Source organism: Sturnus vulgaris, chromosome 20 (genome assembly GCF_052056855.1).
Source record: "Sturnus vulgaris isolate bStuVul1 chromosome 20, bStuVul1.hap1, whole genome shotgun sequence".
Classification (NCBI taxonomy): domain Eukaryota; kingdom Metazoa; phylum Chordata; class Aves; order Passeriformes; family Sturnidae; genus Sturnus; species Sturnus vulgaris.
Genome location: NC_142262.1, coordinates 11,072,724 through 11,099,222, shown reverse-complemented (window position 1 = coordinate 11,099,222; position 26,499 = coordinate 11,072,724). Strand labels below are relative to the sequence as shown.

The 26,499-nt window shown below is 57.3% G+C and overlaps 1 protein-coding gene across 1 annotated transcript in view; it reads left to right on the top strand.

The window, feature by feature from the left end:
• Positions 1-1,397: 1,397 nt before the first annotated feature.
• The window catches only part of NTN1 (netrin 1), an 87,094-nt gene continuing 61,992 nt past the window's right edge, over positions 1,398-26,499 (top strand). The window contains exon 1 of the mRNA XM_014886853.2: positions 1,398-2,421. Coding sequence (XP_014742339.1) covers positions 1,398-2,421 — 1,024 coding nt within the window. The remainder of the gene's footprint in view (positions 2,422-26,499) is intronic.

Here is a 26,499-nt window from a genome sequence, read left to right as displayed (position 1 = left end):
CCGGCAGCCCCCGTTCCCTCGGGCCGCCCCACCAGGCTCTCCGTGCCAGGGCCCGGCCGCTTGAGTGACACGGCGTGGGCAGCGCTCCGAGAGAGGGCACCTCCGTTGGAAAAATAAAAGTGCCCTTTTAATCAAAGAGAGAGGGAAGGGGGGCGAGCAGGGCGGCCGGGAGCCGAGGGAGGGAAACTCCGCTCCCTCCCGGGGCCGTCTGTCCGGGAGTCGGTACCGAACCCCCGTGCTGTGTCCCCGGCCGGGATCGCAGAGGGAAGAGCGGGGCCGGAGCGGATCCGGGGGGAAGCGGCCGTCAGGGGCGGCCCCTCGGCACTGGGGGTCGGCTGGGTGGGTGGGAAGGGGAGCCCAGGGCCGGGCCACGGCCCGGTGCCGGACAAGTGCCGCCCTTTAACCCTTTCCTCGCCTTAACAGGAGAGCCGACAAACTGCAGAGCCAGGTGGGGGGCGGAAGAGGCACCGCGCAGCTCCTTGTGCCCCTTGGTCTGTCCCAGGGCTGAGATAGAGAGACTGCCCCTCTTCACACTGCCAGGCCCGGCAGTTCCCGTGTCGTGATTTCCCCCCATTCAACTTCCCCAGGACTGGGTTTTCTGTCCCAGGGGCGAAGGCTTCGGGAGCCCACTCGGGCCGGTGCCCCTACCAATCCAGCTGAGGGGACCGGTCTCCGTCTGGCCCATTGGAGACGGGCGGCCAGCAGGGACCAAGTGGGGAGACGTCCCCATCCTGATCCTCTCGGCGTCCCCACAGATGGGCGTGGGGCTCCTCCCGGCCGCTTCCCCCCGTTCCCCCTCCACGCCCACGGAGCATCCCCAGCTGCAGGGCGCAGGAGGCCCCGGTTCCCCCAGCCCCGTCGGGGGCACAGAGGAGCGGGGGGCGTGGGGGAGGACAAGGGCCCTTTCCCGGCTCCTCGGGGCGGCTCGGGAGCCCCGCGGCGGAGCTGGCGCCCATCACCGCGGTGTCGAGGCAGGCTCCGTCCCACTCCCATCCCCCCCCCCCGCCCTCCCCGAGGCCTGTGCGCGTCTCTGGCTGAGCCGCCAGTGGATGTCGTTGTTCTGTTCCTTGAGCGCGATGTCACTCCTTTAGCATGACCTCAAACGCGGCGGGGGCTGGGACCGCCAGTCATTCTCCGTGCGAGGGCCGGGGCGGGAGGCAGGCGGGACCCAGCCCCGCCGCCAGCCCCACTTTTGTGGTGCCGCCGCCGTCACGGGCTCCCCTTTCTCTGCGGGGCTGGCCGCGGGGCGGGCGATGCTCCGGGCTCCCTGAGCCGCCGCACCGCGTCCCCGGCCGAGGTGCCCCGCGGAGCGGCGCGCTCGCGCTCGAGCGGCGGCTCCCCGGTCTGCCCCGTGTCCCCCTCCCCGCTGTCCCCACGCCGCGCGGAGGTCGCCCAGGATGCCGCGGAGGGGAGCGGAGGCGTCGCTGGCCCTGCTGCTGGCGGCGGCGTGGCTGGCGCAGCCCCTGCGCGGCGGCTACCACGGCGTGAGCATGTTCGCCGTGCAGACCGCCCAGCCCGACCCCTGCTACGACGAGCACGGGCTACCCCGCCGCTGCATCCCCGACTTCGTCAACTCGGCCTTCGGGAAGGAGGTGAAGGTGTCCAGCACCTGCGGGAAGCCGCCGTCGAGGTACTGCGTGGTGACGGAGAAGGGCGAGGAGCAGGTCCGCACCTGCCACCTCTGCAACGCCTCCGACCCCAAGCGCGCCCACCCGCCCTCCTTCCTCACCGACCTCAACAACCCGCACAACCTGACCTGCTGGCAGTCCGACAGCTACGTCCAGTATCCCCACAACGTCACCCTGACCCTCTCCCTCGGCAAGAAATTCGAGGTGACCTACGTCAGCCTGCAGTTCTGCTCGCCGCGCCCCGAGTCCATGGCCATCCACAAGTCCATGGACTACGGCAAGACCTGGGTGCCTTTCCAGTTCTACTCCACGCAGTGCCGCAAGATGTACAACAAGCCGAGCCGCGCCGCCATCACGAAGCAGAACGAGCAGGAGGCGGTGTGCACCGACTCGCACACCGACGTGCGGCCCCTCTCCGGCGGCCTCATCGCCTTCAGCACCCTGGACGGCCGCCCCACCGCCCACGACTTCGACAACTCGCCCGTGCTGCAGGACTGGGTGACAGCCACCGACATCAGGGTGACCTTCAGCCGCCTGCACACCTTCGGCGACGAGAGCGAGGACGACTCCGAGCTGGCCCGCGACTCCTACTTCTACGCCGTGTCCGACTTGCAGGTCGGTGGGCGCTGCAAGTGCAACGGGCACGCGTCGCGCTGCGTCCGGGACCGCGACGACAGCTTGGTGTGCGACTGCAAGCACAACACGGCCGGCCCCGAGTGCGACCGCTGCAAGCCCTTCCACTACGACCGGCCCTGGCAGCGAGCGACGGCCCGGGAGGCCAACGAGTGTGTGGGTGAGTGCCGGCCGCGGGCGCGGACACTCCGCACGGGCGGGGAGCAGGAGGGGACGGGGCACGGAGGTCCCCGGAGGGGAGGCAGAGGGAGGGCATAGCGAAGGAGCCGGGGGGAACGGCAGCGAAAGGCACAGGGACATCCAGGGACACGCCGAGCAGCGCGGGGACAACCAGGGGCACCGACAGCCGTTCGGGGACACTCAGGGAGATGGATAGGAGGAGGACGCTGAGGTACCGGAGAGCGCAGGCATGAGGACGGGACACCGAGGGACCTCGGAGCCCGGAGCAGGGATGTGAAGGCACTCGGGGGCGCAGGGGATGGGACACTGAAGCGCCCGGCAGCTCAAGGCAGGGGACACTGAGGCACTCGGGAGCCCGCTGGTGACAACACCGAGGGACCTCCAGGTGCAAAACCGCGGGTACGGGGAACCTGAGACCACCGGGCAGGGCACAGGAATTTGGGACAGGGGATGCCAATAGCCGCGGAGCGTGGGAGAGACACCGGAGGCACCCGGCGGCGCAGAACGGGCTTAGCGGGGGACTCCGATGGGCAGAGCAAGGGGAAGCTCGGAAACGCGAGGCAGGAAAAAACAAGGAGCTCAGGAAAGGGGATAAGGGGCATTCAGGATTCCGGGAAAATTCCGTTCGTGTCCGGGAAAGTGCGGAGGGGTCCTGGCTGGCTGAGCAGTGTCTCCCGTCGCGGGCAGGTCCCGGCCGGGGGCCCGCAGCCCACGGCCCGGCTCCGGTCCGGGGATCCCGGAGCTCGCCAGCAGCCCCGCTCTTTTCCCCGGGACACGGGCTCAGAGCCGCCGCAAAGCCCGAGAGGCTCCGCGTCCGGGAGGGACAGGGACGGGGACGGGCTCCGGCCCTTTCCGGAGAGGGTAGGCGACCCGGCGCAGGGCAGGGAAGCCCGGCAAAGCCTGCGGCTCCCGTCCCTGCATCCTCAGGAGGTGCGGGCGGGCCTGGGAGGCGGCGGCGAGGACTTGAACGAGCCCCAGGACCGAATGAGAACCGGGCAGCAGCCGGTTTGTTCCATGTCGAGCGAGAAACACGCGCCGTGCATGCTGTTCCCGGGCGGGGATAGAGTGTTCCTTGCTGCTGCCGAGGTGGATAAGGGTTAAGGGTTTCAGGAGTTCTTGCCCGTGAGTCCCCACACATCCCGCCGAATGTTCCCTCGTATCTTCCACCCCCGCTTCCCAGCGGGATCCCCGCGCGCTGCCGCTCCTCTCCTCGCGGTTTAGGGGGCCGGTGCTCAGCTGTGTGCCCGCGGGGACCCGGTTCCGGGGCTGGGATGGCCCGGACTGGTCTCGGCTCCCCGCGCAGGGACCCCCCAGCCCCGCGGAGCGCAGCCCCGGTCCCGCCGCCCGCCGCTGCCGCCGCCTTGTTTACACGGAAAACACGGCCCCGTCTTCCAAAATATTTGCAGCTCCGACGATAGGAAAAAACCCTCGCCGAGCGGCCAGGGTTGGCCGCCTTTTTTTTTTTTTTCCTTTTTTCTTTTTGTTTGTTTTGTTTTCTTTCCTTTCTTTTCATTTTTTATATTTTTCCCCAAATCACAATCAGATGTGTCTCTTGAAGAGAACGCAATTTCTTCGCCGGCGTCTTCACCAGGGGGGCACGGCCAAGCTGGGTTATCTGACGGGGAGAGGGGCCCGCTCCCGCAGCCCGGTGGCACCGGGGCACACGCGGTGGCTGCTCCAGGCGCGGCCGCGGGGTCTCGGCAGCTTCGGGGCGATGCTCGGCCCCGCCGTGGAGCCTCAGACCCCATCGGGACGGGGGAAGCGGCCGGGAGATGCCCCTCGGCTGCCGGGGTCAGCTCCTGGTTTGCTTTTCCACCGTCCCGCGGGTCCCGCTGCCCGGCAGCGCTCGGGGACGGAGCTCCGTGTCTCGCTTCCTTCCCAGAGCTGTCTCTTGCCCAGCAGCAAGGCCGGGAGGCAGGAGAGGTCCGGCTCTCTCCAACTCATCCCCGCTCCCTGCCTGCAGAGTCATCGCTATCAGCGATGCCGTAAATTTTGGTGCGGTCTCGAGGTGCTATCGGACCCCCGGTCTATTCTGCAGGATCCCCAGCTGTTCCTGAAAACGATTCCATTCAGTTATTGTGCTGACGCCGTGCTCCTACCATCCTTCTCCCTTCCAATTTATTTCCAATAAAAGGGAAGCAAGTTCCCAGTTTCCAGTAAAATATGTCACTTTTATGCCAGGCTTTGCATTTCAGACCATGTGCAGTCCTAGCCGCGTCAGACTTCTGCAAACGAAAATCGCTCTGTTTTTTCCTTTTCCACCGGCTTTGCTCGGAAGTGAATGTTTTGTAAGGATGAAGCTACCGTAAAACAATTTTCCGCAACCCAGTCCTGCTGCTCCATTCCCGGGGCCGCACCTATCGTCTGTAAAACCAGCCACGGCCAAAAACCCGCGCTGCCCTGCCAAGCCCACACCGCCTGGAATAATCCCCCCAGATAAAGATCACAATAACCCCATTCAACTCCCACCCGCTCGCTCATGACCGTCGGCCCACCCTGGTTTCTCTCCCAAATCCCGAGAGAAAGTCAGGCCCCGGGTCAGCGGGGGCTGCGGAGCCTCCTGCGCCGGGCAGGGGCCGGGGACGAGCAGGGAGCTGCTGCTGCTGCTGCCGCTGCCGCCGCACGCTGGACGCTCCTTCCAGCTCTGCAGAGGGGATCGGAGCGGCCAGAGCGTCCCGAGCCGCCGTGCTCAGGGAAAGGTGAATCAGCCAAATCAAATGAATTTGCATGAAGTAGCGGTGGGAGAACCGGTTGCATTTTTTTTCACTGAATTTACTTCTTTCCTTTCTGGAAAATCGTTGGGGGTTTTATTTTTCTTTTTCTTTTCATCCAAGGAGAAAAATTATAGAATGTGTCTGCTATGCTTAAAAATTTGGGTGTTTTCTTTGGTAAGCCCATTCCCCCTGCCAAAACTGAATCTTTGTTCCTATTCATGCTTATTTGGGGCTGAAAAAGAAATGCTCTGGAGTTTCTGACAGAAAGTCAAAATTTCCCATGGGAACGGTTTTTGCCAGCCAGATCGAATTTTTCTTCATAGCTCCTTGCGAGATCCCAGCACTGCACATGGAGAGGACAGGGCTTGTCCCAAGGAGACATTCTCCAGGGATCTGCTCCTGCAGAGCTTTTCACAGCTTCAGGTTCCCATCAGCTTTACCTGGCAAGTAACTCATGCACGTAGAGCTTGGCCTTGCGGTCCAGCTTTGGCTGGGCGCCTGGGAGCCAGAGTGCTCCAGGGAGGACTCAGCTTGGAGAAGAGCTCGGAGGTCTGTTCTCCATCCTGCCTCTCTCCAGAGCCGCGGGGCTGGCTCTTTGCTCAGCACTGGTCCAGCCCAAGCCCCCTTCCCCAGCCCACTTTGTCCTGATGCAGCTTTCAGCTCCCCTGGGAGAGGAGATTGCAGCTGGGAAAGGTCTGAAGTAAAGCACTGTCAGAGCTCAGCTGCTGGTGAGCTTGTGTGGACACAGGAAAATGCAGGCAGGGTCTTTGATCAGATTTAACATCACTAAAATATAACGGGCACCATTCCACAATTTCTCCAGAGCCATGGTGTTATTTAAGGTGCTGGGAATGAATCCAGACAAGCACCCTCCCTTCAGTTTGCTTAGAGCACCTTTGCCTTGGATAAAGCACTGCTGGACAAGCCCAGGTTGCATCCCGCTGACAGACACTTGGAGAACTCCAGACTCCATTCCCAGTGCCGGCTCTGGATCTCCACAGCATTTCCCCCATGGAGCCAGGAGATGCTCCCGGCACCTGCACATGTTCCTGACGTCAGTCGTGGCTGCAGGTGCTGGGCGCCGCTCGGATTTTGGCCCTCTGTGCTGCCTTGAGAGCGTTTAACAAACCCGGGAGCGAGCGCAGGGAGAGAAAGGAAACACATTGTGTTCCCAGATAGGGGATTTGGCACAGGCAGCACAGGGAGCCTGGTGTTGGACAGGCTCTGCTCCGCTGCCGAAGGGTTCCCAGGCTGGGATGTGTCTCATGTCAGAGCAATTTCCGAGCAAGTTTCTTATTCAGCGGAAAGGAAACTTCACCTCAGACAAGGAGTTGACCAGGAACTCTGAGAGAAGCACCCGCCAAACACTCCCAATGAAAAACTTCCTTCCAGTCAAGCCTGGGGCTTTATCACCTCCGTGGTGGTCCAGGGAGGCATTTGCAGGGCAGTGCTTGCTAAAATAGCAAACGGGGCCCCTCCACCCTCCTCACAACCAGGAAATCAAATCCTCCCACCCAGCCAGCTCCTCTCGCTCTGTTCCCACAGAGGGATGGAAGGGATTTCATGCCAGGGAGCTCCTGGTGTCCCTTATTAAATTCAGGTGATCCCTTTCCTTTACCCTGCATTAATGACCTCCATCTCAAAAGCCTTCCCAGTTCCCATCCTGTCCATAACTATTTTCCCCAGGTTGGCACACTGGGATATTGAGGAGCCCCATGAGACAATTCCTTCCCATTCTCCTTGGAATGGGAGGCCCCTTTCTTTGGCCTCCAAATGGAAGGAGTAGTCAAGCTGGTGGTGGCTTTGGCTCTGCCCCACTGGACAGTCCCTGCAGGAGCTGCCTGTGGGCCAGTGCCTGTCAGCAGGGAGCCATGGCGAGGCCTCGGCCACCAGGGGCTGACAATGGCTCACAGAGGCTGAGACGTCTCTGACCAGGAAGGGCTGGGCTGGTGGGAGATGTCCTTTCTGTCTTCTCCTCTCCCGGGAGAGGGTTCAGGGGTCCCGGGTTCAGGGCTTTGCAGATGGTTTGTCCTGAGGGGGACAGGGGCAGAGGCACTGGCTGCAGCAAGGGGAGTGTGGGTGGGACTGGCAGAGCTGGCAGGGACCTGGTCACACAGGGGCACATCCACTGCACCCTCTGCCCCTTCGATTCCATGTTGGCATGGGAGGCAAACAGAGGAATAAAGTGGCTTTGCAAACCCCTCTGTGAGGGGAAAAGAAGTCTGAGTGTCCCCGTGTCCAGCCTGCTCACAGCCATGTCTGCTCCATAGTAATGGGGAAGGTTGCAAGCATCCATCCCTTCTTGCTTGGAGAAAGCCACGTCCCCAACCGGAGCAGAGAGGCTCTGAGCAGGATCCCCAAGGTCCCACAGAGGATCCCCAGGGTGCCAAAGCAGGATCCCCACAGTGTAACATCCTTTGTCCCCCCGAGGCAGGCGCTGGTGCCTGGATCTGACAGCACAGCACAACTCTGCCTGTGGCTGCATCCAGCCGGGGTTCTCAGGTGGATTTTGGAGCGCCTCTGTGGTGGTGCTGCCTGTTACCTCCTGATGATAACAGGAATGCTCATAATTTCTGATATCCAGGTTTGTCTTGGGCCTCAATTTCCCCACTTATAGGGAGCAAAGGGAGTCTCTGTAAAATCCTTTGGATTTGGGTTGAGAAAGGCACAAAGCATTATTGCAGCATCCTTGTACTCAGGAAAATGCAACTTGGGGCAGCTTCACCAGCAACTGGAGCAGACTCTGAGAGCTGGGCTTCTGGTGACTCCTTGTGCCATCCACGGAGCCACAGGTCCTTTCCAGCCCCTTCTGGTGCAGCTCCCAGCAGATTGCACTGCATGGGGAAGTGCACGAGCAGGGGTAACTGTATTGCTGAGCAGATGGGTGCTGTAGCCATAGAAATTTGGGCTCATGAGCTGCTGAGGCTCCCATTGTAGCCTCCCAAGGGAGCCTCGCATGGGCAGAGCTTTCTCACAGGCTTTTATTCTCAGGAAGCTTAAAGTTAAACTGATTTCCAACAGAAAGGGTTTTACACCAACAAACAAACAAACAAAAAAGCGCAGTTAAGGCTAAAACAAAACCAGGCTTGGCACTCCGGGTTGGACACTTGCCTTCCCTTGAGCTTGTCCACAGCTAATCTCTGCCCTCCTCTTTCTGGGCCAAATCATGTCATCCTTATTCAGCCTCCGCTGTCCTCGCCTCGCAAACTCCCTGTGCCTGCCCGGGGGGACGTGCTGCCTCTCCAGGGATGGAGCAAAAAGCACCCGAGGGCTCTGGAATCCCCACTGCCTGTAAAAGCACTCCCAGGATTCTGGGATTTCCATCCGGCCTGTGAAGTGGGAACAGCTGGGCACATGAACTTGTCTCTATATTCTTAATTTATCTCCCCTTCATCCTCAGGGATGGAGATGGATTTTTGTGACCATGGAGGATTGATGCCTTTTTGGCCTTAGATCTCTCTTGCTTTTCTTTTGTGACACCCAACTTTTTAGTAGTGGTTTTGGAGGCTCTTACGGTTTTTATGGAACTGCATGGTTTCATTCCAGGGAGTTCCTGGTGTCTCTTATTAAATTTAGGTGATACCTTTTCTCTACCCTGATCACCTCCACGTCAAAAGCCTTCACAGTTCTCATCCTGTCTGTAACCTTTCTGTGGCTGGGCTGTGCAAGCAGAGTTTCACTGAGGAATTTCTGGAGGATTTTAGGGTGCTGTGTTGAGCTTTTTCCTCCACCAGTTTTGTTCTGGGGGACATCCAGAGCAAAGGAGATCATGGGTCAGGATGGCTGGAACAGTCTGGCATTGCAGAGGCCGTAGATGATTTGGCCCCTTGTTGCTGTCAAACAGCAGAAAAACCCCCAAAGCAGCCCCAGAACCCATCAAACCCAACATCCAGCCTTTCCTAGAGAGCGCTGGCACAGCTGCCTGGGGCACAGGACCCCATGGCAGGGCTGTGTCCCCAGCGCACGGGGGATTCACGGACTTAACCTCACCAGGATATTTTTTTTTGTTCATGATTGCACCGAACAGACCCCGCAGTTTTTCAGGAGAGAAGGGAGAGGATTTGCTGCTAGGATCGGTCCGTGCAGAGGGCTCAGAGCCGGGCCGGGGCTCGGCGGTGGCAGAGCCACATCTGCTCCGTCCCCAGGGAGCCTCTGGAGCAGCGGCTGCCGTTTGGCCTCTGCCGCTGCGATCAGCAGGAAACGTTTGCTTTGCATAAGCCGAGCTCCCGTCCCGAGCATCCCTGCCAGATCCCCGCTGCTTCCCGCACGGAGCGGGCACAGCCGGGGCTGGCACGGCTCAGCCTGGCTCTGCAGCCCGGCGGGAGGGGGACAAGCTCCGTGTCTGAGCAGGGATCACAGCATGGGACAAGGACAGGGCAGGGACAGGGCAGGGACAGGGCAGGGACAGGCTGGATCCTCACCGGGCCGATCCCGGCTCTGCCCGCGGCAGACTCATCCCCGCTGACCACGCTCCAAAGAGTCCGGAGAGCTGGGCTGGGGCTGGCTGGAGTGACAGGCAGGCTTTTACAAAGATATCTGTATAATGGATTTCATTTCTAAGGGGATTAGGATGCCCTGGGGACTGATAAGGAGACAGGGAGGCTTTTCCTGCTCGCAGCCAGGGCGGCCGTGCAGTCTCTCGGAGGGAGTGAACAGCGACTCGGCCGCTCCTGATCTATCCCGGGCAGAAGCAGAGGGACCAGCGGCATGGAGGGGCTCAACCCCACACTGAGTGGGAGTTTGCTTTAGGCTCAGCAGAAAACTGGGAATTAATGGTGGGGAAGGAAAAATCCTGTATTCGTTTGAGAGATACTAAAGAAACAGATTCTGAGCTGGGAGAACACAGGAATGGAAGAGACACTCAGCTCTGCTGGGAGATGAATTTATGGAAGTATTTTGTACACCGCTGTTTTTAGTGGAGAATGGAGTTTAAAAATGGATGGAGTGATGTGGCAGATTTTGTTCTGGGGCTCAGCGGGCACAGGGGGCATCGACAGCACGAACTGGGCACAGAACTGCTGCCCAAAACAGGCACCTCCTGCCTCGCTGGGATTACAGAGGACAGAGAAAGGAATGGGCAGGGAAAGAGCCTGGGTTCATGTCCCACATACAGCTGTGAGACCATGGAAGAAATCTTTCTGGGCAGAAGTTTCTGCAGGCAGAAATTTTCCTTTCCAACCTTTTCAAGATGTCTTGTGAGTGACAGGAGGGTTGGAAATTTTGTCTGCATCCCCCACCTGGACAGAGGGTTGGAGAGCTGGGAAGGAGCAAACCTGTATTTCACTCTATCCTGGAAGTACGGGGTTTTTCTAAATTATTTCACAAAAGGGCTGGAAGGGGCCTCTGGCTTTGCCAAACGCCTGTTGTCACCCAGGTTGTGGTTACTGATGGATCCCCTCTTGGGCTGAGACAGGACACCTGGGGAATCACGGCCCTCAGCCCAGTTCCTGCTTCCCTGGGGATGGAGGGGCTGCCAATAGATGAACCCAGGAGTCCTAGGCCATCTTCTGCCAGAAACAAGCAGCAAAAAGAGATTGTGTGGGCAGGTGAGTGGAAATTCTGGTACAGGTAGGGGGGAGCAACCTTGGGGATCTCTGCTTGAGGATCAAAGCTCTGGTTTGGGAAGAGGATGGAGAACCCAAGGCCTACACCCAGCACCCTCAGTTTCCCCTGGGAAGGAGTAAAAATGTCATGAGAGGCAGGAGCAGGCAGTGCAGTGCCATAGGCTGGGAGCAGCCTGGCTCTGTGGGGTTGTTTGACAGCAAATTTATCCTTCTTGACATGCTGGGGTGGGAAACTCTGCCAGTGAGAAATAGGCACAGATTTGTTGATGTTGCCTCATGGAGTGGTGAGAGCATTCCCCAGTTTCTCGGAGCATGAGAGAGGGAGGTGAGGTGTCCTCCCCCTGTCCCAGGTGAGAATTGGAGGAGGAGCACGGGAGGAATGCTGCTGGCTCAGCAGGCCCTCGCTCCGGGCTCGGTGCCATATCCGTGCTGGGTCTGTGCTCTCCCAGCTGTTCCCTCCCCAGTCCCATCCTCACAGCCTGTGTGCTCCAAGTTCAGGGCCCGGCATGGAAAGATGGATGAGGTGTCCACGTCATCTTCCCTGTGGTATTTCAGAGCCATCCATCACCCAGATCCCTGCCAGGCTGCACTGGGTGGATCACTGGGATCTCTGCTTTGTTTCGACCAAGGGCAACAATTTTCATTGGAATTATCATTAATTATCCTACGGGAATAGTTAATGTCCTTTAATGGCAGTTCTGTGGGTATTTAGGGTGCAGGCTTGGGCAGTCAGACCAGAGTGGGTGAGGAGACAGTGGACAGCACATCTGACTGGAAAAGGGAGTTTTAAAACGCACTGAGGACTGCCCCAGCACTTGCTTTGCTCTCACAGCCCCAAAAGGACTTTCCTTCAGGGTCTAGAGCGTCACCTCTGCCTGCTCAGGAGATGCTCTGGGAAGAGCTGAGCCCTGCGTACAGGGAGGGGAGGAGAGGGGAGGGAGGGGCAGTGCAGGGAGGTGAGACCTAAATCTTCCTGTTCGCAGCCTCCTCTTCATGCAAGGCCTTCCCCGGAGGGCTGGCACTGGCTCTTCCTGGCCCACTGGCTACCCCAGCAGGTAGGGAGGCACGAGCAGGAGCCTGTTCCAGCAGCAAAGCGAGCCCTGGGGAATGTGACAGAGGCACCAGGACACTGGGAGTGGAACAGGGAAGAAGGAAGGTAAAGGATGGGAAGAGCCGCGGACAGGAGGAAAATGTCTGGGTTTAAAAATCAGAGTTTGTGGTGCACGAGAGCAGCCTGAAGAGCATCCTCGGGATGGGTAAAGCTGCTCCCTCCCGGCGCTGCCAAGAGCCTGTTGTTTTCCAGCCCCATCTGATAAGCGGCGCAGAACCAGCCCCGCGTTTTGCTTTCCTCTGTCGGTGCGGCCCGTCCCGAGTCGGGGCTGGTTACTGGCTCATCCTCCCCCTTTTGCAAGAGGGAGTCAGTTCTGGTTAATGTTGGAGATCAGAACGTGATTACCGAAAGCCTCATGAAATTAAATCCCTTCTCTTCAAAGCAGCCGGGGAGGGAGGGGAGCGTCCCTCTGGCAGCGGCGGTGGCCGGGCGGATATTGAGAGCAGCCTGGTGGCCAGCGCTGCCCCGCGCACAATCGGGCTCTGACAGTGGGAAGGCAAATACAAACAGCAGCTTGTGTTTGCACACAAAGGCTCTGTGCCCCGCCATCCCCGGCCCCGGGCTTTACACCCTCGGCTCTCGGGCAAAAAGTCCTGGGAGGGCTGGAGGGAGGGAAACTCGGCTGAATATTTAGGGATGAATTGAACTGTGCAAACACGCCTTTGGGAAGCTCGCGGTGCAGCGCCTTGGATCAGCTGCCCGCCGGGGCTGGAACGCAACCGCTGCGCTTGAAAGGGCGACTTTCACGCTGAAGCAAAACGGGACAAAGGAAGATAAATGAAACGGGCTCCCGGCAGGGTTTGGTTTGTTTGTTTTTGTAACTCGGCTAATATTCCCGCATTGTTCAGCCCAGCGGCCCAGTGTCTGTCCTTCACACGCTGCTCGTAAATCGGGGCTGGGCGGGCGGCGCAGGCAGCGGGCGGTGCGGGAGGGACGGGACCAGCGGGACAGGGATTAAATCAGCGGGACAAGAACAGGACCGGCGGGACAGGGACGGGACCGACGGGACAGGGATGGAATTCAGAGGGAAAAGAACGGGACCAGCAGGACAAAGATGTGACCAGCGGGATTAGACCGGCAGGACAGGGACAGGGAGAGGGACAGGGAGAGGGGCAGGGACAGGATGAGCGGGACAGGGACAGGATGAGCAGGACAGGGACAGGACAAGCGGCTCCGGCTCCGGCCCCGGGGACCAGAGATTGTCCTCTGTGGTTTTTGCGCTGCCAGGAGCTGGGAGCTCTGCGGCTGCGGAGCTGAGCTGGGCAGGTCTGAGCCGGAGCGGGGGTGCTGAGCCCTGTCCATTCCCAACTGTTCCTGGATTCAGCCAGTGGCGGTTTTGGGCGCAGTTCAACAACTAACAGAGATGTGTCAGGGGGGCCTGTGCAGTGCGGAGCTCTGCTATCAGTTCATTCCTCAGCTGAGCGTGGTGATTTTTCACAGAGCTGGCAGCAAATTTGTCCCCAAGAGGGGACATCCCAGGGCCAGGCAAAGCGTGGGGACATCCCAGGCAAACCGTGGGTACCAGCGCTGATGTGTCAGCCCTCCCCATCCCATCCCATCCCATCCCATCCCATCCCATCCCATCCCAGGACAAGGAACAGCGCTCATCCCCACGTGTGCATGCTCGGGGATGGATCCCTGCAGAGCGCAGAGCCTGCCCAGGGCTGATCCCGACGTGAATTTGGGATTAGGGATTGCAGGGTGGGCACAGCCAGGTTGATACAGGCGCTCGTTTGATTTGTAGGGATTAGAAGATTCCCAATGCAAGCCTCTTGAAAATTCCCTTTCCCTCTGGATTTTAGGCAAGCAGGTTTAACACCGCAACATTTCTCTAGTGTGAGCTGAGTAAGCAAAACTTAATAATCAGCTGCATAATAGTTTAGATCAAATCAAAGAGCAAGAGCAGCGTCGCCTTTAAAACATTTGAATAACATTTAATATCCTCTGTAGCATTTACTTTTCACAAGCCTCTGCAAAACCACCAAATGTTCATAGAAATTTGGCAAACTGACTTCTGCACAAATCCAGCCCCCCAGATGAGCTGTTTGCTAGTCTCCACTTCGCAAAGTTTCACCCAATCAACAACAACAAAAAAATCCCTACAAAACCCCAGACAGCGCCTCACGTGCTGGGGGCGAGCAAAGAAATCCCCTGATTTGGGTGACCAATGAATGTCCCCAGCAGTGAAAAGCGAACAATTTGTCGGCAGTCCCTGCACTTGAAAACGAATGATCCAAATTATTCAGCGAGTCTCCCTGGATAGTGAATCCATTGAAAGGGGATCGAGACAGAGTCATAAATTATTCATTACCCAGAAGAGAATGAAATGCATATAATCATAACAATAATAATAACAACAACAATCGTTACACTAATAATAGCAACCAGAGCCCAGGCAGCTCTGCCCGGAGAACCAGGGAGCCCAGAAACCTCCCAGACTTTATTTTCCATTTACCCCAGCCCCTATTTAGAGCAGCTGTGTTAAATAAAGGAATGTAAAGTGGCTTGACATTTGGAATAAATGTATTTATTGCTAATAATTGGACTCGCTTGCCTTGGTTGGGGGTGATGGACTTTGTGCTCGGGTCCTTGGCAGGCAGCAGCTCCATGAGCTCCCACTCATCCCTGGTAACTGCTCCACAGAATGGATTTCTCCGTGTCCTGGGCTGCTTTCAAGGAGCCTTTGGAAGCGGCTGCAGCGGAGGCATGTCCTGTCCCTCTGTCCCTGGAAAATTTATAGGTGTCCATGGGCTGAAAGAGAAGTGGGAAGTGCTGGCCTGACACATATCCCCGGGATCTGACTCTTCCTGGCGTGAATGGGACCTTGATTGCGGAGTCACCCGGGAGCCATTGAGCAGTGCGGGAGCTGAGGAGAGGCCACAGCATTTGTCACCCTGCCCGCGAGTTTCCTGCTGCCGTTGGCACGCCTGGCCTTGGCCGGGACAGCCCCGCCGCGGATCCGCCTCCATTCGGTGCCTTTCAGCCTCCCGGCAATCCTGCGTCCCTTGGGACCCGAGGTTTCCTTTGAGCACCTTTGACTCGGAAGCAGCAGCCCCCCGGGGGGATTTTCTCCACGGGGAGCTCTCTGTGGGGCGATATTGAACATTCAAATACATTTCTATGCCGGCACCGTGGTGGAAGGATCCCGGCTACCACTTTGGCATGCAAATGAATCGCCGTTCGCAGCGCAGGGGCTCAGCCGTGGCACTCGGCCATCTCCCCGGCATTTCCCACAGGTCGCCCCGTGGTCGCCAGGAGGGGTCGGAGGTGCCCGAGGGTCTTTTCTGAGGCTCCCTCGGAGCTTTCTCCACCTGCTGCTCTCCGGGAGGAGAGGGGAGGGGTCCTGTTGTTTCCTGCATGCGGGGAAAAATGACATTTTTAAAGCAGAGGAGCAGCAGGTTGGGCCGGGAAGGGGTGAAGCACTCGCCTCGACGGGCTCCATCAGCGCTGGGTGCTGCAGGAGGAGCTCAGCACCCACAGGGCTGGGGTCGGGTGGGTCAGTGCTGCAGTAGAACCAGCCCGTGGGGTGGTTTGGACAGCAGGGCTGAAATAGTGTTACAGACATGGCTTTTGTTTGTTTGGTGAATTAATGTGCAGGTCAGGCTGAGCCTGCCCAGGTGGGGAAGGTGTGGGAGGAGGGGGGAGACGAGGCAGAGCCCGGCGCTGAGCCTGGTGCCATCAGCGGGGCTTGGGGACACGTGGGACATGTGGGGCCCCTCCCTGTGGCACGGCAGGAGGGCTGAGCTCGCCGAGCCTCTGCTGCCGGGCAGCTGCAAAGCAAGGAGCAGAAGAAAGAGTTCCTGCTGGCATTTTTGTTGGAAGTCGCCTGAGTATTAAGTGGAACACGGTTTTCATTACCAGCTCCATTTTGGTGCAATAAATCACGAACTAGAAACACACTTCTGGCCTGGATTCTGCCCTCAGTTCTGAGTGGCAGTAACCAGAGGCAAAATCCAGTCTCGGCTTCAGCGTTACAGCCCATATGGTCATCTTTTGGAATTAATTTCTTCTGGTAATTTCTGTGTAATTAGACAGCACTGAAGGCTGCTTCCTCTCCTGGTCAATTAATGGTGCTGATCTCGTGCCAAAGGTGCACTTTGCAGCGCACAAACCTGCGAGGAGAGACAAGCTCAGCCTCCAGGTACCAATCTGGACCCTCAGCAAAGGAACCCTGGACACCTCCAGGGTCCTGGGAGGAAATGGGGCCACCAAGCAGCAGTTGAGCACACAGCAAGCCCTTGCTGCTGGGCTGTAAAGAGAACACGGAGTGTTTGTGCGAGCTCCAGCTGCTGCTGGAATATTTGGGAGGTCATTCCTGCCGAGCAGGCTGCAGGAACCTGTAATTGCAACAGATGCTCTCCGACAGCGGCGGCCCCGTGGGGGAGCAGAGCCGCTCATCCCCCAGGGCAGGAATCTAATTTATATCTCATAAGACAGTTTTATTTTTCGGGATTACGGATGGATTCCGTGCCAGAGAGCCCCGCGGGCTCTGGCCGCTGCCTCGCTCCTGCCTCAGACAGGGGAGTGCAGGGTCGTAAAAGAGACTCCTCGTGCTGGGTTATGGGGCCTATAAAATTATCCCTGTTAGGAGCCGGCTGCCCATTGAAACGAGCGATTTAAATGGATAACAAAGGCAGCCCCTTGCCCCCCTCGCAGCTCCTGTACAAACCCTGAGCTTAGGTGGGGAGGAGAACTCAGCTGGGTTTGTGTGCTCAGATGCTGCTGCCGGGGATCCTTTCTGTGTGCAAAGGGCTCAGTTCCAATGGGACAGAGAGGGAGAGCAGGGGCAGGAGGAGGAGAAGTCACCTCACTGCTGCTTTCCGTGGGCTTGGGATGGAGCCCTGCGCTCCCCCCGTGCAGTTTGCTCGGGCTTTGGATGGAGCCCTGCTCTCCCCCCGTGCAGTTTGCTCGGGCTTTGGATGGAGCCCTGCTCTCCCCCTGTGCAGTTTGCTCGGGCTTTGGATGGAAGGGCGGCCCTGGCCGCGTGTGGGCTGATGAATTTGCTCCTCTTCTGCCAGAGGCAACAACACAGCCCCGAGTGGGAGAGTCTGAGACCAGAGAGGAAGATGCTGCCTCCAGGAGTTTGGCTGCACTGAGTGCTGGGGGGTGGAGAGCTCCTGCAGCCCCTCCTTTGCTCTGGGGGCCCCCCAAAGCCAACCCCAGCAGTTTGCAACTTGGTGGGTCACAGAGTCCTCAGCTTCCCCGAGCTCCAGCTGCTCTCTTCAGCTCCTTGAATTGCAAGAGCAGCGATTTCACTTCCCTGGCTGATTCCTGGGGCCAGGGAGGCAAAATGGGCTCTGTGAGCAGTGGCCTTTGCAGGTATAGACCCCCTGCCCTGAGATTCACTCTTGGCAGAAAATTAATAGAAAACTGGGGGAGAGGGGAAAGGGGAATTTTTTGCATCTCCTGTGCATCCAGCTCTGAAAATCAGACTCATTTGGTCAGGGGGGTGTAGCCGTTGGGTGAACACTTCCATCCATGGGAGCACTCTGCAGGTCAGTCCATTACATCTGTGCTTGGGAGCTTAAAATCAGCTCCTCGTGCTCAGTCCCAGTTTGAAATCCAGAGAAATGCTCCTCAAGCCACAGGTTGTCATCTGGTTTCAGAGTGAACAGACCCCAGTAATGGTGAGAGCAGCTGGTCCTTGCCCCATTAGCTGGGACAGACCATCCCTTCCCAGACAGCTTCCCCCACCTTCCCAAACCTCAGCTCCTGGGTCACAGGCTCACACTGTCCCTCACTCCTTCCTCTCATGGCAGCAGAGAGAACCTGGGAAAGCAGGAGCTGAAACTCCCTATGGCAAACAGAAAAAAAATTACCAAACCCTCTCACAGGAGAGAAATCCCCTCTGGTTTTACCCCCCACCAGCATCATGCTCAGGAGATGGGGTTGTGCGTGGATCTGAGCACTTCTGGGGACACAAAGGGACAGTCCAAGGTCTGTCCCTGCCCCAGGCTGGATGCTGGGGAAGCAGCCTCTAAACAACTCTCCAGGCTCCCAGCCTCCTGAGAGTTTAATTTTTGGGAAGCTTTAACATCCCCAGCTTACCAAGCTCTGAAAGAAAGGTCAGCTAATCCTCCAGAGCATCTAAATGAATTCAGGCCCAGAAGTGAGATTACTAAACAGGGGAGCTGGAGGCCGGCAGAGCTGCATGGATACAGGGACCCTTCCCATAGTCAGGTCTGGCTTTCTAAAGAAATGGACCTTTTATTCCAGTTCTCATCCCCCGGCAGGAGGGAGGGGTGGGCAGACGTGCCCAAAGCACCCAAATCTCCTCCCCCAGCAGCAGGGCTTGGTGGAGGGGAGCCCTGAAAGAGACCTGAGGGTCTCCATCCGTGGAGGGACAAAGGGACACTGGGGCTTCCTGTGGGCACTGAGTGGCATCCATGGCCTTTGGATACTCTGCTCTAGGCGTCAGCTTAAGTATTTAGGAAAAAACCCCAAAATCAGCGTCCTTATTGTCCTTATGTCCCTCTTTGGCTGCTTGGGTGGCTCCAGATCCGAGGGCACTGAGGTCCCTGCAGGCACGGGTGACACTGCCAGAACGCAGGAATTTAGAGCATTGTGGCCATTGCTGCGTCCCCAGCACTCGCCCCCGTGGCTGAGGTGGCTTTTGTGGGACACCTGAGCTGTGTCTGGGCTGAGCAGGGCGAGGTGGGTGCCTGGGGAGGGCAGTGGGCACCGTGCCCGGGGGCTTCGTCCCCTCCCCGTGCTGCAGCCACCCTCGTCTGTGAGCCCCCGGGGGATGACATGACAGCACCACTAAGGACGAGCTTTTCTCCTGCAAATGCAGCGTCCTACTCAATGCTGGAGGAGCAGAGCCCATTGAAAGCCCGCAGGCAGCAGCCCCGGGTGTGGATCCCTGCGGATGAGCCATGGTAACCTGGCTACAAGTGTGACAAGCAGACACCCAGACCCCGAGCCTCCCTGCCAGGCTCCCCAGCTCCCCAGGCTGGGTATTCAGGCCACAGGGGCTTCTCTATTGACCTCGAGACACTGTTCTGCATGGGAGAATTCTCCTTCTTTCTCTCCTGGTAACTGCAGAACCAAGAGTTTGCAGCTGGGAGGTTTCACTCCCACCACTGCAAGCTGGTGGAGCTGCTGGCCCAGTGGTGGCCCTTCATTCCCAATGTCCAGGGGCCAGCTGGGAGGAAAGGAGAGGATGCTCTTTGTAGGCACGCTGTGATGGCTCCAGCAGGGTGGGATGCTCCATGCCCACCAGCAGAGTACCCAGTGCCACCACACGGAGCTGCCAGGTCCTGCCCCAGTTCTCTGTCCCCCACAAAGCACTGGGGGCCCTTCCCCACCTCACTGGGAGGGTCTGATGGGAAAAGCCCATCCAGATCCCAGTGAAAGCCCGAGCTCAGGCTTTCTCCAAGGCTTGGTTTCTCTTGCAGAGCCATGAAGAAGCCACAGCAGAGCTGAGGCTGCCTGGCCCTGTGAGCCCCTAAACTCTGGGTGCCATCTGCAGATCCTGCAGCTCTGCAGGTCCCACGGGGAGCTCAGCACTTCCCAGCTATCCCAGGAAAAGAGGGGAGAGGGATCACTCACCCCCCCTCAGCACCCCGTGGGACTCCATGGTGCTCCCAAATCCCTCCTGCAGGGAATAAACTCCTGGTGCTGGTGGGAGGGATCTGTGTGGAGAGGTTTGAACATCAGCAATGGGGACAGCCACCCAGACCTGTTCTAGAAGCACCTGTGCTGCTGTGACATCCAAAGTTTAATTAACAGGAACCTGGATTCTGAGTGAATGCCCAAATTACAGTGAGGAAATGCCTAAAGCCATCCCCAAAGGTGGCTTTTGCTGGCAGGATCAGGGCAGGGGCCGGAAGGTGCCCTGCAGGGCTCTGGGATGTGCTGGAGCAGCCAGCCATGAGCAGTCTTCCTTCACTGTGACACCTGTGACAGCAGCAGGGACAGCCTGGTGCCACCAGAGGCAGTTTGAGAGCAGCCTCTGGGAATGAGTGCAGAGGAAAAGGACGGGGACTCACACAGAGGGAGAGGTGCAGGACAATCACGAGCTGCAGGGCTGAAACCAGCTGCATCTGCCTTTTGGGGAGATGCTTTTCACTCACTTGTCGGGGGAGTTTCCAATTGCAGCCCTGATTAGAAACCAAATTGATGTTGGAGTGTCTGAGCATGACATCTGGTGTGACATGCAGCCCTTGTCCTGGGGAAACCGAAGCAATGAGCAAGGCAGTGGCCACCAGAGAAGGCTCCCTGGTCCTAATTCTCTTCCTTTCCCCACTTTCCACAAGGATCCTTGCTGTGCTGGGGACCATTAACCTGGAGCCTGCGGGCTTTTGGGGATTCTCGTTTAGCTCGGCCTGATTTCAGACTGGGCTGGTTTCAGGTGTGCCTGAACATTTCCATCTCATTTTACTGTCCCTAAACAGGGACAAACATTAACCACAGGCAGCTATGGGACAGACACAGCGAGGCCCCTGCCCTGGCGGGAGGTGGAGAGGGCTGTGCCAGGAGTGAGAAGGACACAGCGCTGTCTCTGGCAGCATGAGAGGATCCATCCCGTGTCCCTGCCTGTCCCCTCGTGTCCCAGCCCTGTCTTTAGCAGGATAAGAGGGTCCATCCCGTGTCCCTGCTTGTCCCCTCGTGTCCCAGCCCTGGGTGAGCCCATCTGAGCCCTCCCATCCATCCCTTCCTCAGCTCCCGCTCCTCCAGACGTTGCCCCCAGCTATTCAGCCTCTCTCCGGATCATTAAACATATTGAGCAACACCAGTCCTGTGACTGGTTAATTAGTAAAGACCTGACTAATTAGTTAATCGTGTTTACCGGAGTGCTTTGAGAGTGCTCAGTGTTATTATTTTTAATTATGACTGGCCCCGGATGCCCCTCCCCTCCGCATGCCAAGCCTTGCAGGGCTCACAGCTTTTGTCTCTGCTACCCCAGGCTGGCTTTGGGATGGGAATTTGCCTCTTCTCACCTGGTCACCCGGTGTCCTTTACAACCTCTTGAGGGGGATTGTGGCCTCTCACAAATTTCCATGCACCCTGGCACACTGAACTGGGTCTTCCAAAGCCATCCCACATCTGGAGGAGTCAGGGTTGGCCCTTGGGAGGCTCTACAGAGCAGAGCCTCTGTGCTCCCCTCATCCCACATCCCTCTCCCGACCTTAAGGAAAGATCAGCCGACATCCAGCCTTGCTCTCCCTTCCCAAACCCAGCCCTCAGTGCCGTGGACACCTCGGATTTGGGAGCCTTCCATTCTATATGAGGGAAATGAGATTCCCAAATCTGAGTGAGGCTGGTCAGAAGGAGACGACAGGCAAAGATTTCATCTGCCCAGAAGAATGTGAATGAGGTTTGTTAGTCAAGGGAGGGTCTTGGCATCTCTGAAGAATCACCAAGTCTGATCTCCTTGGGACTGTCTTAATTCGTAAAAATGTCATCAGCTCGTTAAGCACCCTCATAAAGAGCCCCAGTCACCCCTTATCACTGTGGGATCTGCAGGGGAGGCTGCCAGCACCAGCTGCAGGAGCAGATCCACAGAGCACTGAGAGGGGAAATCTGGCTCTGGAGCAGACAATGAGTTTGAAAAGTCACCCAGGGCTGCCACAGGAGCAGAGCTGCCACAGGAGGAGGGCTTGGGAATTTTTCTGTCCCTGGGAGTTGCACATGGCCAGTGACAGTGACTCTAGGGCTGTTGCCTTCACCCCAACCCTGCTGTCCCCAGGCTGCAGCTGGGAGCTCTTTGCTTCTGCTCTTCTAGAAAGACCCAGAGGTGTGGTCAGGTTGTCACCTCCAGGTGACACTGAATGGCTGATGCCACCCTCGATCTGTGCTGATGGGGATGTTGCTGCAGGATCATGGAGGTGCTGGCTGAGAAGCAGGGAGCTGTTTCCCTTTGCACTCCAAATTTCCTCCTGGAAATCCTCCCTCCCTTCATGGCTGCCAGTGAACGGCAGAGCAGCCTAAAATGGGCACCACTGAGAATGTCAGTGATAATGGGGATGGAGCCGAGCCTCAGGCTCTGCAACTGGTCCTTGCACTGGCCATACTGGTCCAGAGAAAGCACCTGCTGGTGCAGGATCCTGCTCCCAGTCTGAACAGCACCAGATTGCCTGGGTGGTGCTTGAATATGGAGCAGGCACGTGGCAGTTGGGGTTTCTCTGTAATTTGGGGGTTTCCCTGTTATTTGGGGATTTTTCTGCAATTTAGGGGGTTCTGAACCACAGATGGGATCCTTGCAGTTCATTTTCGTGACATATCGGTAGTAAGAGTGGTTTAATGGCTTCCACTTCCATGGATCACACATCCAGGACATTTTCAAGTTGTTTATATGGATTAACTGGTGTGGGATAAGGGCTTAGAAGAGGGTGGGACCATTTGGAGTCTGGAAATTTGATTCTCAGCTGTGCTGCATTTGTCTCTCCCATTTGTGTGTAAGGTCAGAAGGGGCCCTGGACTCTGTGTGGGCTGTGGCCCAGCCCGTTGTCACCCCTAGGAGGGAGCCCGTGGGTTACTGGGTGCCTGCAAGAAGGGCAGGAGTACCAGAGCTCAGTTGAGTTTCTTCCACAAGACCACATTTCCTCCTTGTCGGACCTCCTCCCACCATCCTCCTGTCAGAATCCATTTCTTTGCTCCACCAAGCTCCTCCTGCAGCCAGGGAACACCAGGAGCCTTTCCCCATCCTCCCACTGCTGCCGTGGGGGAAACGCCTTTCCTGCAAATTCCTCCTGGGCAAGGCAAGACTCCGAGCGCTGCTCCTCAGCCTGACAGGGTGGCACCGTGTCCCCAGGTGTCAGAGCTGTCCCTCTGCCCCAGCCCAGCCGTGACCTCAGCGTTTCCAGGCAGGAGGAGAGGCTGCTCCATCTCTGCCTCCTCAGAGAGAGAGAAACCAAGGCAGGCAGGGAGGGAGGGAGACGAGCAGGGCTGCACCTGGGAGATGTCATGGTTGGTTTTCCAGCTCCAAATGGGCAGTGACAGCAGCTCCGTGGGGGCGTGAGCAGGCGAAGCAGGGCAGATTTATGGCCGTGGGTCAGGCTCAGGCTGAGCCAAACCTCCTGCCTAGCATCAGTTTTATGAACAAGATGAAGTGCAGAACCTGCAGTGCAGGCGCCCTGTGAGAGGAGAAACCCTGGAGAGCAGGAGCAGGGAGTTCTGTGAGGGGCCATCCTGCCCCTCTCCCTGCTCTGCTCAGGGCTCTCCTTTCCAGGCTGGGTTTGGGATTGCAGTGAGCAGGCATGAGCAGCCCCCAGCAGCTGCTGGGTCTGGTCCCACAATCCCATAGAACTCACGGGCTGTGAGCCATGAGCAGAGCAGCTGGAGGCTGAAGGAAACAGGAGGCAAGAGCTCCCCTCTTTCAAAACAAAATAAAATTCACAGCAATTCCCAGCCCTGCAGGAGGGAGCAACGCCAGAGAACTGAAACCTCAGAGACAATTCCAAATTCACCCTGTTGGGCATGGGGATTGCCAGGCCAGGGAGATGCTGTGGAGATTGTCACAGTACCACAGGACACGAGGGCCCAGGCCTTGCCAGGGCTTCCCTTTCTGGCCAGACACCCAGACTGAAACTCTTGTAAACTCAGAACCTCATAGAAAAGATTAAGCAAAATTCCTGGAGGCTCCCGGCTCTCTCTGAGATCAGTGTGGGACAGACCTTTCTCCCAGATGTGGTGAGATTGTCACTTCATCACCGTCTGGTACTGAAAGCTGGGTTTCAGCTGGGCTTTGACGAGTAATTGATGGATGATGCAATGGTTATTGTGACTGTAGTGTCCCCGGATTGTCTTCTTTGGCAATGCCTTTTGATGTCCCTCTTCAAAGGACAGTGGCAGATCCTGCCCTTTCCTTCGAAGGAGTGACCAGAAAAGTTTGGCAAACACAAAGAAAGTGCCTGTGGTGTTGAGGCTGCTCCTCCTTCATCCCAAATCACCTGAGGCAGGTATTTTTCTGATACTTTTGCTCCATTAGACCTTGTGGCATCTCCCCAGGTAAATTGTGGGGATCAGTGCAGTTGTTTGCCACGAGGTGCTGGGTACCCACACAATGCCCTGGGCAAACAAAGGGCACAGCTCAGTGGCCCTTAATGAGTTACAAATCCTCAGCTTGGATCCGTCATGGGAAGAAAATGCTGTTATTTATTTATGGGATCCGAAGGGCTCGTTTCATGTTGGATAAAGCCCATGGAAGAGCTGGTGGCAGCTGCTTCTCTGGAGTTAATGGAAGCATCCCACTGATCCCAGTGGGAGCAGGGAAGGGCTCTGAGGGGAAATGCCAGTGCTGGGATACCTGTGCTGCTCCCTCCGTGCCGAGCATGGAGGGAGTGTCTGTCCAGGCAGCTCCTGCTGCACCAGCTGCAAGGGGCACAGCTCTCCAGGTGGCTCCAGGTGGCCCAGGAGGCTTCCAAGCCACAGTGGGTTTGTCCTCCAGGGAAGCCATAGTCAGAGCTCAGCTCCCTTCAGCTTCACTCCCAGCTTTTGCTGTCAGTATTGCCGTGCTACCTGTGAGCTCCAGAGACTTCTGGCTCAGCAAGGCTGCCCAGGACCTTCACCCAGATCCTGCCACGGTGCTCTGGAGATGCCCAAGGAGGGCAGGCATGCTGCTTCTGCCAGCCAGGCAGGTCAGTGATGTTCCTCCAACCCAGCCAGGGCAGGTGCTGGCTCCTCCAGCCCAGCCAGGCAGCTCAGTGATGCTCCTCCAGCGGCTGTGCTGAAGGTTTGAGAGCTGCTACTTTCCTGAAGCTGGATTTGAGCCTGGCTGTGGCTAGGAGGGTTCCACAGCCCCCAAAGGTGCTCAGCAAAGCCAGATATGTGCAGGAGGAGTCTCTGTCCGGGGAGTGGGGAGCTCCTTCCTGAGCCTTGGAGCCACATCCTTTACAGCTCTCGGAGTGGGACACGGGGTTGGAGGATGCTGGTGGGACAAGAGGCTCTGTGGGGAGATGGGGGACTTGGTGCAGGAGGGGATGAATGAAGCCAGTGGGATCTTGAGCCAAGTCAAATGTAAGGATTCCTTCATTCTTCCAGCACTGTGGGCAAGCCATGGAGCTGCTCACACTTGGATGCAGAGGATAACAGAGGGTTTTGTGGCCTCAAGGAGTGACTGTGGGGGGAAAGGGGGGGCTCAGATGCTCTATTGACATGTAAGGGGAGCTTGACTCCCTCTTTGTGTTTGTGCTGGTAGGAGAAAATTGAGCATTGTCCACACACCTTGGGATTGGGAAGGGATTGGGAAGGGGCGGCAGCCCGGCCTTGTTCCTCGGGAGCAAAGCCCAGAGAGGGCCGTTCTGCTGAGCAAAGCCATGTCAAAGGAGGGATATAATGGCAGATTACAGGGAATTCCTGGGGTGGCATTGAGGTGGCTCAGCCCAGGCATTAACATTCATTGTGCTGCCCGTTCCCCCAGCCTCTGCCTTGCAGGAAAACCCGAGCTGTCGCTGCCCCAGAGCCCGGTTTGTGCTGTCACGGAGTCACTGACAGGCTGCCCTTTCATGCACATGATCAGCTCCCCAGGAATCTTTCCTGAGGCGTTTTGATCCCGCAGTTTATCAATGGTGGCCCGGAAAGGGCTGGGCTGTGCCGCAGGGTGCCCGGGTCCGGGAGAGCTGAAGGTCCATTCAGCACAAGAATACCCCAAGCCAGCAGGTGGGACACGGGAACCCTTAATCCCAAATCATTTTTCTTACTGGAATCCTTTCTTTTTTTTTTTTGTTGTTTTTGCTGGGAATGATGATGATTGTGGGCAGCAGCGAGGCGTGGGCTCGCCCCTGGGAGAGTGATATTATTCCCCTCCTTTTGTGCCCGGGCCCATGTTTGAATTGGGAAACAAAGCTGAGCAGCTTGTGCCTCCTGTTGGAAGCCTTCCTATCCCGCTGGGGATCCAGGACCTTTTCATCTCAGCCCGTGCACTGCAGAGGCTTCTGCCTCTTCCCATCTTTAAGTCTTTAGTAAATATCAGAAAAGAGAAAATAAAGGCGATTCCCAGGGCTCGGGAGTGTTACCTTCCCTACATTAAACAGAGGGGAGAAAAAGGAAAACAGATATTTATCCTCATTTTAGCATTTTTCATATGGAGCTTGCAGTGAGTAAATAATACCTAGTCTAATTTTGCAAGCTGAGGATGCTGTGGAGCAGGGTGGATTTTACTCTTTGTGTCTGTACCTAAATTTTGGGAAGATCCAGAGCCTGAGCCATGGGAAGGGGAACAGAGCACTACCAGGCAAATGCCAGCTCGGATGCTCCCATCCCAGCAATTCTGGAGCCATGGGCAGGGCAGGCAGGGAAAGGGAGAGCTCGGCCCCCCCAGAACCATCTGGACACAGCTCAGCTGCAAACCAGGCTCCCTAAAACTAACCCAGGAGTCAGAAGGGGCAGCAGGCAGAGCAGGGAGGTTGTGTCCTGTAGGGAAGGAAGTTACATTGCTGCTAAGAAAGGAATAGTTTAAAAACATCCAACTCCTTTTAATTTACTGTCTCCGATTTGATGTGAATGTTTGGAGGAAACTCTTCCCTTTCCATGAAGTTTTTGATTATCTGATGGAAGGCAATTCAAAACAGGACAGGAATATTTCCCTTTTTTTCCCTTTGAAACCCAAACTTCTGGCTTGGCTTTCAAAACCCCAAATGAAATCATTTAAATCTGAAATGCACCCAAAAATGTTCCTAATATGTCCGATGTTTTTCCTTGGAAAAATGAAGTCTTCCTCCCACAGC